General features: G+C 37.9%; 1 protein-coding gene across 1 annotated transcript in view; it reads right to left on the bottom strand.

Moving 5' to 3' along the window:
- The window catches only part of tp53bp2b (tumor protein p53 binding protein, 2b), a 52,364-nt gene that overhangs the window by 30,631 nt on the left and 8,547 nt on the right, over positions 1–13,186 (bottom strand). Inside the window, exons 2-3 of the mRNA XM_080451487.1 lie at positions 4,776–4,923; positions 3,273–3,386 (exon numbers count right to left, since the gene is read on the bottom strand). Of these exons, the coding sequence (XP_080307613.1) occupies positions 3,273–3,386; positions 4,776–4,923 (262 nt within the window). The remainder of the gene's footprint in view (positions 1–3,272; positions 3,387–4,775; positions 4,924–13,186) is intronic.

Genomic DNA, 13,186 nt, shown 5'->3' with positions numbered 1-13,186 from the left:
TCCTTGGCCTGAAGAACACAGTGAAGACCCCTGCTCTAAAATGTAAACGTCAGTGTCAGTGCTGACATGAGAGGTTTTCATGAGCGTCATGGAACGTGGAACCGAACCGAGAGAAAAACCAGTGAGCTGGCTGTTAACCCATTCATTCCAGGAACGCATCTGTGTCGTTTTAGATTTGAGCTATAACCATAATTTTATACTTTGGGCAATTCAAAAAATAGCAGATCTACAAGCTCGAGCTTGTATATCTGCTATTTTTGAAAAATCTTGAACGTTTGTGCAAATCTTTGAATACGTATAATCTTTGAAACAACATTTTTAACTCAAGTCTTTGCGTCTGGGGGGTCCCTGGAACAAAATATTTTGAGATGGGGGTCCGCGGTCAAATACATATCATTTTGGGAGGTCCTTGACATGAAAGTTTTAGAACCACTGATATAAAATATGTTGTTCCAGGGAATCCCCCAGAAGCAAAGATTTGAGTTACAAACGTTCGCTTTAAAAAATATATATATTCAAAGATTTGCACAAACTTTCAAGATTTTTCAAAAACAGCAGATCTACAAGCTCATAGCGCTCGGTGCCGCACTATGAGCTTGCAGATCTGCTGTTTTTGAACAGCCAAAGTATAAATGAATGCTAAAATGACAGAGATGTGTTCCCGGTCTTAAACGGTTAACATAATGAAGTAGATAGAGGTGATCGTGATGGACGGCACAGCCCATACAGAAGCACATGTTCAGCAGGGTCTGACGCTAAGCTGATTACTGGTCAGTCTGTGGTCGGTGAAAGTGATTCTAATGAAACAACAGTGTAACACACTGTGATGATAATCCAGTGGCTTTTTAAATCCGCTTGATTGATGTCTTGTCTGAGACGGGAGTCAGGACAGGACTGTGTGAGAGTATTGGGAATCATCTTATCTTGATTGTGTGGAACTGACGGTTAAACTTCTCCTTCTCAATGTGTTCAGGGTCTCGTTAAGGCTGGGCCAAATGTGGACAAAAATCACATTTCACAATATCTTTGAACAAATACCTTAAAGGCATAGTTCACCCCAAAAACAATCTTATTTTCTATCGATTAGTCACCCCATGGAGACTTGAATTCATGGATATGTGTTTTGTTTTTGTCGCATTCCTAAGCCAATAATTTGATGACCGGCAGCGGTTCCGGTAGGAGACACAAAGGAGACTCTTTGTGTCTCCTACCGGAACACTGCTCAAGTTACCCACAGTGAAATTATTGGCTTAGGAATGCAACAAAAACAAAAAAACATGAATTCAAGTCTCAATGGGGGGAGTAATCGATCGAAAATAAGTCATTTTAGGGGTGAACTATCCCTTTGATATCAATATTGTGGCAATAATATCTTCCTAAATAGTGAAAATATCAACCAACTGAAAATAGTGAAAATACAATCTCACAACGTGTCACGTTGTGAGATTGTCGATAAAAAAACTAATGCATAACTAAACAAAACATTCATTCAAAATTGTTCCCAAAATAGTCAAAATAGGCTACCGCCGGTATCTACATTCTACAACACTATTTTAGGGCTCAAGTGATTAATCAATGTATTTTTTTGCCATTGGTTATCCACTGTTCCTAATGGTTATGATGGGTACATGCAGAGGATACATTCCCTGTATGTATAGGCTAAATATACTAGGGCAAAAAATACCCCAAGAAGTCCTGTACAGTCTTAAACGCTGTTGGCAGCAGCCGTTTATCCATCAATCACAGACAACATGCAGTCAGGTCCTCTACAGCTTCTCAGTCATGAAGCACCACTGAACAAGGTCTGCAACTACCCATTATTTACTTAGCAATAATACTATCGATTACCTTTTTTTATACCTTTTTCAATGAAGAAAGTTTTAGTGTTGCGCACAGAAAATAGCACAGAAAATAGCGTACAACAAGTCAGCTTGAAGACACCGGTGCACAACTAAGTATAAATCCGGCATTGGGATCATTTATGTTAAATATTGATTAAAAAAGATGGAGGATTGTTGGATATTATGCTAGTGGTCTAGAAGTGAAAAAAAGGTTGAGCACCACTGCAGCAGTCGGGTTGGAGCCAGCAACCCTGCTGCTCTGCACACTGTGACTCTGGGCCTGACCTCATCCACACCCCTTCTGGACAAGGTCATACGGGAAGAGCAAAATGGTCAATCTACAAGTTCACAACACGTCGCAATGCGACGTGTTGTGAACTTGTAGATTGACTATTTTTGGTATTTTCGAAAAACAATTGTTTTATTCAAATGAATTATGTTTTATATTGGATTTTAATGATTGATTTGATGGGCTGTACGCATCTGTATTTACATTTTGTATCTTGTCTTGTTGCTGTGAACTCCAGTATGATTATAAAGGTGTTTTATGACATCAATGTTTGTCTCGGCTAGACTTGCAAATGATGTTAAAGGAGCACTTCAACATATTTTCTACCATATCTACTTATAATAGAAGACATGGTTGCTCACTAATGCTCATTTTAAGACGGCACCATTTGTGTACTCATTCCGCAGGCCCCTTTTCCACAAGGGGTTGAACCGGTTCTGTTCTTTCTTCCCTAATTTTGAGAAAGTTCAGAGAATGAATTGGTGCAGAACCCTAAAAGTTGGTTCAGAACTGGAACCAAAACATACTTGTTTTTTCTTTGCCAAAGGGGGCGTGTCACTATCCTACAGGTTGGAAGACGCAGAAGTGATTTAAATGGCAAAATCGAACCTGGGGCAACTGGGTACTCCTGCTTCCCAGGCGGGCTCTCATTCATATGCCGCCCCCAATTACAATGGTTCTGCTTAAAACTGGTTTCTCAAGCCGGTTCACGGCCCGGTTCTGTCTGTGTCTCAGAGGAGGACTGAGTGTGGACAGTTCAGAAACCACATCATCAGTAGGCTTGGTTTGGCAATTCCAAACAATAGTTCAAACTTTTAAAATATATATTTAAAAAGAAATATATGTATTTATTTTATTAATGCAAGAACAACTTCTATTTCAGCATGCTAACTTTCCAGCATAAGAAAGGCTGCAGTTTCTATAAGTTTGGATCCCCCATCAATGATGTCACTGGTAGGTGGAGGGGGGGGCAGAGTAGACAGAAATGGTGCCATCGTATAATAAGTGTTAGTGAGGTGCAATTATGAAGAGAAGGTTGGAAATGGGTGAAGTGCTACTTCAATAATTAGATGTTGTTCGTGTGCCATTGCCATTGTGTTCAGCTGGTAGCTGTGGAGTCGTACTACTGTAGCATCCCTTACCTGGGTCTCGGCCCGGAGCCCGTTCGTGTCGCAGGATGAAGCGCACCTCGCCTCTCTGCTGCCCCCAGTGTTGAAGAACCTCCATCATACGCTCCCCGTCCCCGACCACACGCTCTGATTGGTCAGAGTGAGAGAGAGAGAGAGAAAGAGAAAGAGAAAGAGAAAGAGAAAGAGAGAGAGAGAGAGATATCTTTTGAATTCAAAGAATCAATTTTGTTTACATTCCACAATGTTCTAAAGCTTCAATTTAGGAATAAAGTCCAGTTGTAGCCAGGTTCTTAATAGAATAACAATGTATTAGATCACTGTTTCTCAACTAGTGGTCCATGGGAAAATGTTATTTTTTTGGGGAAAATAATGTGTATGATGAACCCCATTTAAATAAAGTCCATCAAATTTAAGAAATAATCTATACTAATAAGCATAGTGTTGGAAAATTAAGCCAGAAATTAAATATTGGCTGTTAATTTTATTCATAATGTACTCATCCACTGCCGGCCATTTTAACGATTTTTTATAGAAAAAAATTGAATTATTTGTCCATTTATTTTTTTACATTGAAGTGAATGTTTTTTATTTTTTTATTTTATATATATATCTCCTAATTCGTTGTGAATAACGAAAAAAAAAATTATACTCAAAAATTTGAGAAACATTTTAGAAATTCAAAAACAAAATAAGAAAAAATAAGAAAAAAGGGAGAATTCTCCCTATTGGCGGTGAATTTAAGGGCTTGCTTGCGTGCAGTTTTGTGCACTGAAAACAGCTGTATAACGTGTCGCAGTGCGATATGTGTGCGATGTGAGTTTGTAGATTGGCTATTTTTGGTAAGTGACACTGGCACAATAAAATAGAAATGACTTCTTATACCACTTTGTTCTTCCCAATTTAGTCGATATGCCAAAAGGGTGGGCGTTGTCACTGCTGTTGTAGCCTACTGACTCACCTGAGTCACTACTAAGCCACCATCAGGAGGATGTGGAGACCATTTTGTGTTCGTATAGACGCTCGACAAAGCCGGATGCACTGCGTTGGATTCGAACCCCCAGACTCCACGGTAGTGGGCAGGTGCTTTACCACTGCGCCACATGAGTGCCATGAGGATTATTTGAAACATGCTAGTTGGTCAAGAACTGAGGGAAGGTTGAGAACTGCTGTACCATTAGAACAGTGGGTGCCAGACTTTTTTGCTCATTAGACCCAAGAGAGAAATTAGACGTTTGCCCGGGGACCCAAGCTAGTGAAAATAGCAGATCTACAAGCTCACAACGTGCCGCTTCGCGTTGTGAGCTTGTAGATCTGCTATTTTCATTACTTCTTAAACTTTTGTTTTATTTATTTATGAAAATGATTAGATGTTTTTCATTTTATTGATGAAATTGTTTTTAATTGATGAAAAGTTGTGATTGTTTTTGTAAACTTTTATTTTTTTTGAAATGTTGTCTAAAGATGGGTCCCGATCCACTGTTTGAGGAAACAGTACCATAAGAAGGTCATCCTAACCTGCTCCTCTCCACATCTCAGCCAGGTGACATTCAGCCTCTCCAGGCTCCTTGCAGAGCTCCACCACATCCCTGGACAGCGTCTCCGGGGTGACGGGAACCTCGGTGAAATGCTGGTCGTTGTTGCTGAGGTACACCGTGAGAAACATCTGCATGACCAAACAACACGGTAAACATCAGGTGAAACACAGTAAACATCAGGTGAAACACATTAACCCCTTAAGACCGGGAATGCATCTGTGTCATTTTTATGATTTCTTTGGCTATTCAAAAATAGCAGATATACAAGCTGTATATCTGCTATTTTTTGCAAATCTTTGAATTTGTATTTTTTAAAGCGAACATTTTGAACTCTGTTACAACTTCTGGGGGTCCCTGGAACAAAATATTTTGAGATGGGGGTCCATGGCCAGATACATTTAAAAAAAAACTGTTTTTGTAAAAGACATTTTGTAGAATCCCCAGAAGCAAAGATTTGAGTTACAAATGGTTGCTTTAAAAACATATATATTCAAAAATTTGCACAATATCTTCACATTTAAAAAAAAATAGCAGATCTACAAGTAGATCTGCTGTTTTTGAATAGCTAAAAATGGCAGAGATGCGTTCCCGGTCTGAATGGGTTAAACATCAGGTGAAACACAGCAAACATCAGGTGAAATGCTGTTTGTTTCTGTTGAGGTATACGCAGTGAGAAACATCTGCACGACAGGACAGATGAAAGGAGAATCAGGTCAAGGTCAAGGCGTCTGTATTGTCACCATGGGTTCTTACACTACACAATTAAATTCCTATTTCGCCTTCCACAATACACACCTAAAAATAAGTCTAACAGTATGCTGCTATATCAGTGGTGCTCCAACTTTTCCATGTCAAGGACCTCCAAAATGATATGTATTTGGCCGCGGACCCCCATCTCAAAATATGTTGTTCCAGGGACCTCCAGAAGCACAGATCGGAGTTAAAAATGTTCGCTTTAAAACACATATACATATACATACATATATATATATATATATATATATATATATATATATATATATATATATATATATATATATATATATTCAAAGATTTGCAACCACTTAAGCCCTATTTTATACCTATAGGCTATTTGAAAATAGCCGATCTACAAGCGTCGCATCGCGACGCGTTGTGAGCTTGTAGATTTGCTATTTTCAAACATTTGAGTACTTTTACTTTTGGTACTTTAAGTATTTTGATGCCAATGCTTTTGTACTTTTACTCAAGTAACATTTTGAACACAGGCTTTTATATTGTGGTATTGCTACTTTTACTTAAGTAAAATATCTTGAGTACTTCTTCCACCACTGGATAATAAAGGAGTTTGTGTACTGTAGGTGTAAGTAGACCGGAACGGACTCCTGGTAGGAGGTGATTATAAAAGGTGTGTGTGTGTAGTTTTAAGTAGACCAGAGCAGCTCCCAGACAGAATGAGGCCAGACACACACACACACACACACACACACACACACACACACACACACACACACACACACACACACACACAGTCTGTAGCCCAGAAAACTCTCTGAAAATACCCTTAGTGTCGATACACTGTGCTACTTTCATATGGTCTCTGTCGGCAGGAAACCTCATACGTCCAAAACTGTTACTTTCCAGGATTCAAATTCAAAACGGCAAAAGTAGCAGATCTACAAGCTTGTAGATCTGCTACTATTGCCGTTTGACGCTGTGATATGATCAAGTCAGGCGTTACTTTTACGAAAATACGCAAAAAGTTAATATGGAGATAAGAGGTTTCTGCCCGACAGCAACGAGATGCTCTCCAGAAATATGCAAATTAGAACACAGTGGTGTCCTTGATTATAATTAAGACCAGACCCATACTGGATGTTTTGGGGCCGATGCCGATATTATGGAGTAAGGTTTGAATAGTCTAGTTTCAAGAGTCGAATTCATTGGAAATTATCATTATAAATCTATCTGTAAATGCAGTGGTGTAAAGTAACTAAGTACATTTACTCAAGTGCTGTACTTTGGTACAATTTTTAGGTACTTTTACTTTACTGGAGTATTTCCAATAATTGTCTATACTTTTACTCCTACTCCACTGCATCTCAGAGGCAAATATTATACTTTTTACTCCACTACAATTATTTGAAAACTTTAGTTACTAGTTACTTTGCAGATATCAATTATTACATTATAAAACATACATTAACCACTTTACCACTTTTATACATGGGCTATTTGAAAAGCTTGTTGTGAGCTTGTAGATCTGCTATTTTCAAACATTTTAGTACTTTTACTTTTGGTACTTTAAGTACATTTTGATACCAATACTTTTGTACTTTTACTCAAGTAGATTTTGAATTCCGGACTTTTACTTGTAACAGAGTACTTCTACATTGCAGTATTGATGCTTTTACTTAAGTAAAACATTTGAGTACTTTTTCCACCACTGTGTAAATGCATGGAATCACGGCGCGTGTGTCGCTGAGGACCCCAGGGAGTGACGCGGCGAGTAGGAAGTCAGTCAGATCGCCCAATTGTTCGGAAACCTTCAGAAATCTATAAATCCACACATCTCTGTATCTGTCCGTCTATCCGTGTCCCTTTTATGCCCAAAAGGAGATCTCTGTATCTATCTGCCGGTCTGTGTGTCCCTTTATCACAGTACAGCACCTTTATCATAGTACTAATGGGTAGTGCTCTGAAGTACAATGATACGGGCATTGCATAACCGGAGGGGCATGCGGTCCCAAAGGGCATCGTTCCCACTGAGCATCGCCCTAGTAACTATAAATAAATCCAATTTACCCCAAGCATCCTTTTTCCTCCATTACAATGTTCTGTCAAAAAAAGAAAATATAGTAATAATAATAAAATAAAAACATAATTTTATGCCTATACCGATACATGGGCCAATATCGGTCTAATTATGTATGGGTTAGTTTGACACGGTTCAACAACTTCATGTTTCACTGCAGTCTGCAGTCGCTGGTCTCTGGGAACTGTTGACAGCCAAACATTAAAAGGTTTCGCCCGACAGAGACGAAATAGTGCAAACAGTGCAAACACACACAAGTGTTAAATAGCTCTACAGTATATTTTGATAGCAATCATTGCTATGTACTGCAGTGTTTGTACAATTAACAGGAGTCTCCCCGTCTTTCCAGCTGTTTAGAAAACAGAAAATAAAAATTTCAGCTCAGGATACCACTTTTACCCAATCAGGAGAGAGAACCCCAGAAAAGGTCATTTATCAGTTTTATATTTTGTCAGCTTATTTTAAAAAAAATTACCACTGATGACATTTTACTTGTTTATTCTGTATCCTGTATGAGTTCTCGCTCTTGAACAAAATGAGTATCCCGACGTGAACATTTATTTTCTGTTTACTTAGAGCTGAAGAGATGGGGAGACCCCTGTTACTGAACAAACACTACAGCAATCTATGACAATATAGAGCAAAAACTTGTAAAGAAAAATATAAAGAGAACCTTTTTCTTTTACAGCCTCTTTAAACTCTCTACAGTAGATCATTAGTAAAGACAGTTGTTGTGCCCCTGAGCGAGATAATTAACCCTTTCCAGGTGTACACAGTAAAATCCTCAGTGTAAATGTATCAGTTTGTAACTCTGGGAGTGTACATACATAACCAAATGGACCCGTGCAGGGTCCATTTGGTTACATTTGTACACTCCCAGAGTTTAACTGACACTAGAGTATTTTAGTTGTGTAGATTAGAAGTTGATGGAGGATGGAGAATTCAGGTCAGGTGATCTGGCTCTGAGCCAATGAAAAGCTTCCCCCGCTGGTGGAACAGATGGCCCAAAGGACCATGGGAGTTCTCCGAAGATGCAAGTACAGCATATAGCCATGTTTTAATTAATGTTAACCGTCATGGGAATGCCTTCACTTTCACCCAAAGACTTTAAGTTCTAGTACATAATAAATTAATGGAAAAATAAATACTAATAATACTAATAATAATACTAATACAAATCTTTATTTTCATAGCACCTTGCAAATATACTGTATGTAGAGTATATGCAGATGTAAGTGTTTTACACACGCAGTGAAATAAATTAATTAATTAAACTATAGTGAAAATAAAAATATTCTTTATTTATTTTAAAATCTGGACCCTATTTTCTTTTATTGTTTTCAATTAGACCACATGTGAAGGGTGGCTGCAAAATGTATGGAACCGGTCCATTTGTTCACTTCAGGGCGTTTCACTTTTTCCGGAGGTGCAATCTGGTAATTCAAACTATGCCTTTTTGTTCCCCCCTGGCCCCCCCTCCCCCAAATACAGGCCTTTATTTGTCTGATAAACTTTATTCCAGTTGTCTAAATCAATGGTTCGCAAACCTTTCATGTGAAGAATGTATGTCCCATTTGCAAATATTGTGTGCCAGGGACGCCAATACAAGATTTCAAAACAAAACATTCCAACTATTTCAAATTATTTGAACATTTCTTGAAAATAGCACATCTACAAACATAGCATTATGTGCTTGTAGTTTCAGTTTGAAATGATATGGTTAAAGTGGTTAAACTGATTTTGATGCTATATTAACAACTTTTGCTGAACCCCTGGAAGGCTGGAACCCACTTTGAGAACCATTGGTCCATATACTATCTATCGCTCTAACGTCCCATGGGAGTTGAGTTGTGTGGGAGGGCGTGGCCTACTGGGACCTTTTCATGCCATTCGGTCCAGCGGTGCCCGGGATTAGCTGCAGTTGGTCAAGGTCTCCCTTCAAGGCTTTCTATCAGAAAGGGGGCCATGCAAAAGCAGGTCGAGTTTGGTGGCCTAGTATAAGTGGTAGGTCAACAATCCCTATGTTATGGGTTTAAATATGGGTTTTTCACTTATAGTCTCAAGGAAAAACAAGGTAGGACACGTTTTCTGTCAGAAAGCCTTGAGGGGAGACTTCTTCCCGCTGCAGATTAGCTGCTCACAGACAGACTCACAGACTGACTGAAAACATAATCCCCGGCCCCTGTTAGATATGTTTCAGCTTTACAGTGCAATGTGGAAATGTTGCTGCTGACCTTCTGGTCAACTGTAAACAATGTATCAACATCCTCTTCACAAGCAAAACATGACGTCACAGACACTGACACACTGACAGCTGGAGTCAAAGAACACAATCAAACCTTCCACATCTGCTGCTAACATCTGGCGTTGTGCACAAGAGACCCACACACACACACACACACACATCCACCTGTTTGATACAGATACATATGTTTATGCTTAGCAACAAAAAGAGACGCTGAGAGATGATAATCGCAATTATTTAGCATAATCGTCGTAATCCGTTTCCATGTTGAAAAATGGTCATACATTTTCCTAACATAGCAGAAATAGCTGATCTGCAAGCTTACACTGTATCACAAATTTCCGGTATTAAAAATAATTAAAGAAAGTATAAAATCTACATCTAAATCTGCCAGTAATTTATTTGTATATTTAAAGGTAGGGTAAGTGGTATTTATTTTATTTTATTTTATTTTTGTTAAAAAGGTTTAAGTACTATATTCTGATAGTAATCATTGCTACAGAGCGTTTGTTCGGTCACAGGTGTCTCTCCAGCTCTTTAGTAAATAGAATATAGTACATTTTCAGGGTACATATAGTACATTTACATTTTCAGGTTTTGTCACATTTTCAGGTGACAAAATGTAAGCCAATCAGGAGAGAGCACTGAAAATGCATGTTCTGTTTAATAAAGAGCTGTTTAACACTTATTTTGACAAAAGTAAATCACTTACCCAACCTTTAAGTTATTTGTCATATCTGCCCTGTGCATTTTTGGGCGGTGAAACCGCCCCTATAAGTGAGATTTGGAAAAATGTACAAATATCTTGCGCTGTGATCTGGGCCCAGGAAATTTGTACAATTATCCTGCGCTGTGATTGGTCAATCACAGTCTATTCAGGACTGTGATTGGCCAGTGTCACATGACACATGTGCATAGCCCTATATAAGAAACCATAACTTGAAAAAAACCATTAATTTGTTTTTTTCAAGTTATGGTTCCGTCCATCATAAAGAGTGTTTCAATAAATGTATTTATTTTTTGTACATGATTGGTTGACTCCATTCAGTATTGTGATTAGCTAGCAAGACACCGCCCACTTCACACAGGGTGTGATTTTTTTATTACAAAGCCTAAAAGGCAAACGGAAATTCAATTTGTAGTCATTATGTTCCAATGTTCAATGACAAAAAACACAATGAATTATTTGTATGACAATTGTCAACTTAACCCATTAAGACCTGGAACGCATCTGTGTCACTTTAGATTTATTTGGCTATTCAATGCTATTCAATGAGCTTGTAGATCTGCTATTTTTGAAAAATCTTGAATCTTTTTTCTTTTTTTTTTTCAAAAAACTTTTAGGATTTAGAAAACATTTTTAAGAATCGGCTCAGGTCTTAATGGGTTAAATGTTGTAATGGTGACAGCCCTATTTACAGCATAGTGTGATGGGGAGAAGCTGTAGCTTCTCAGCATTTTCAGCGTTTCTGTAGCACAGACTGAGTGACCGACGCATTGGAAAATGGTGTGAGTCAGCAGTCTGTCTCCAGAGACTAGCCACACACGGTACAGACCCCTGAGGGACACCAGTCAATAAGTACATAGGAGTTAAGTGGTTAATGTGTAACAGATATCAGTACTGGACCAGGAGGCAGGGATGAAAAGCAACTCATTACAAGTAGAGCTGTCACCATTACACCATTTAAGGATTTTAACAATTAATTGTCAGTCACACATAATTGCGATCAATGATTTCATTGTGTTTTTGGAATTGAACATAATGGAGAAAAAAAAGAAGAAAAAAACGTAATTTCTGTTTGGCTTTTAGGCTCAGTTGCAAAAAAAAAAAAAAAAAATTGCACAGGACAGATTACAAATAACTTAAATATATAATACTTATATATAAGAATTGACTGAATATATGTATACTTTCAAAAACAAAATTGCCGAGCGGAAATAGCTGATCTATAAGCTTACAACGTTTAACCAGATCAGCTATTTCTTTTTTATATTGAAAAATGTATGAACAGTTTTCAACATGGAAATGATTATGACGATCATGCAAAAACAATCATCTCAAATCATTACGATTAGACGATGATGTCATAATTGTGACAGGCCTAATAACAAGTACTGATGTTACAGTAGCTAACTGAGCAGTTCTTTCATGTACTTGCACTTCTTTGTGTAGATTAAAAAAAATACTATAACTATAAATGAACCAATAATTACAACTAGGGAAGAGATGCCATTGAGGATTGTTTTGAACATCTTTCTTCTCTTGTTAAAACATCTATCTTATAAAGAAAAGAGGTTCACCATATTGAAGCACTTATAGCCTAAAAGCATAAGCATTTCAATACAGTTCTACGTCTTTTAAGTCTGCTACGTTGCAGTCAACATGAATAATTAATTTAGGATAATGAGTACAAAAAGGAGAGCTTGTCAAACAACAGTGCGTGTGTGCACATGTGTGCGTGTGTGTGTGTGTGTGTGTGTGTGTGTGTGTGTGTGTGTGTGTGTGTGTGTGTGTGTGCGTGTGCGTGTGCGCGTGTGTAAACCCCCTGTTTTGTGCAACACAGCCTAATCCTGCCAAGTACAAAAATCTATTATTCCTGACCCCCCCCCCCCCCCCAACATCAACCCCATGAGCATCATCTGTTACTACAGACATTAACCAGGTCAAATGGAAACCAGTTACAACTTCACACATCTGAGTCAGTCTCACTGATACATCACACGAACGTCCCCTTGTGCAAAATCACAACACACAGCTTCTGTTCTCTGTCACGCAAGGTGCTGTAGAAGTTTTGTTGTTTGTAAAAAGGCTCTATATCTATATCAAAGCTCTATATCTCCCCATATCTCGCCAGCTCTTGAATAAAAAGAAAATGCATTTTCAGGCGGGTTGCTAATTTCATCCATTACACGTTTCATTCTTTTTTTTCTTTTTTACCGCTTATCTTTTATCCTGTATGAGTTGTCTTTCTTAATTGGATGAAATGTGCATCCGGACGTGAAAATATATATTTTCTGTTTATTAAAGAGCTGGAGAGACTCATGTTACTGAACAAGCACTCTGTAGCAATGATTACTATCACGACATAGAGCCATTTACCACTTATTTTAACAAAGAAAATAGCACTCCTTTATTGTTTTATTGTATGTATGTGAACCAATGTACTTAGAGCAGTGCTACTGATAACGAATTAATTATAGAAATACTAATACTTTGATACTAAAAATAAACAGCAACTTGTATTATTATTATTGTTGCAATCATTATCATTGTTGTAATTATTAATACAATTATAATAATTATGAATTCATATTTTTATTATTACATGAATAAGCTGCCATTCTTAGTCAT

Source organism: Gymnoscopelus braueri (assembly GCF_963280865.1).
Source record: "Gymnoscopelus braueri genome assembly, chromosome: 2".
NCBI lineage: Eukaryota > Metazoa > Chordata > Actinopteri > Myctophiformes > Myctophidae > Gymnoscopelus > Gymnoscopelus braueri.
This window is presented reverse-complemented; position numbering and strand designations above follow the sequence as displayed.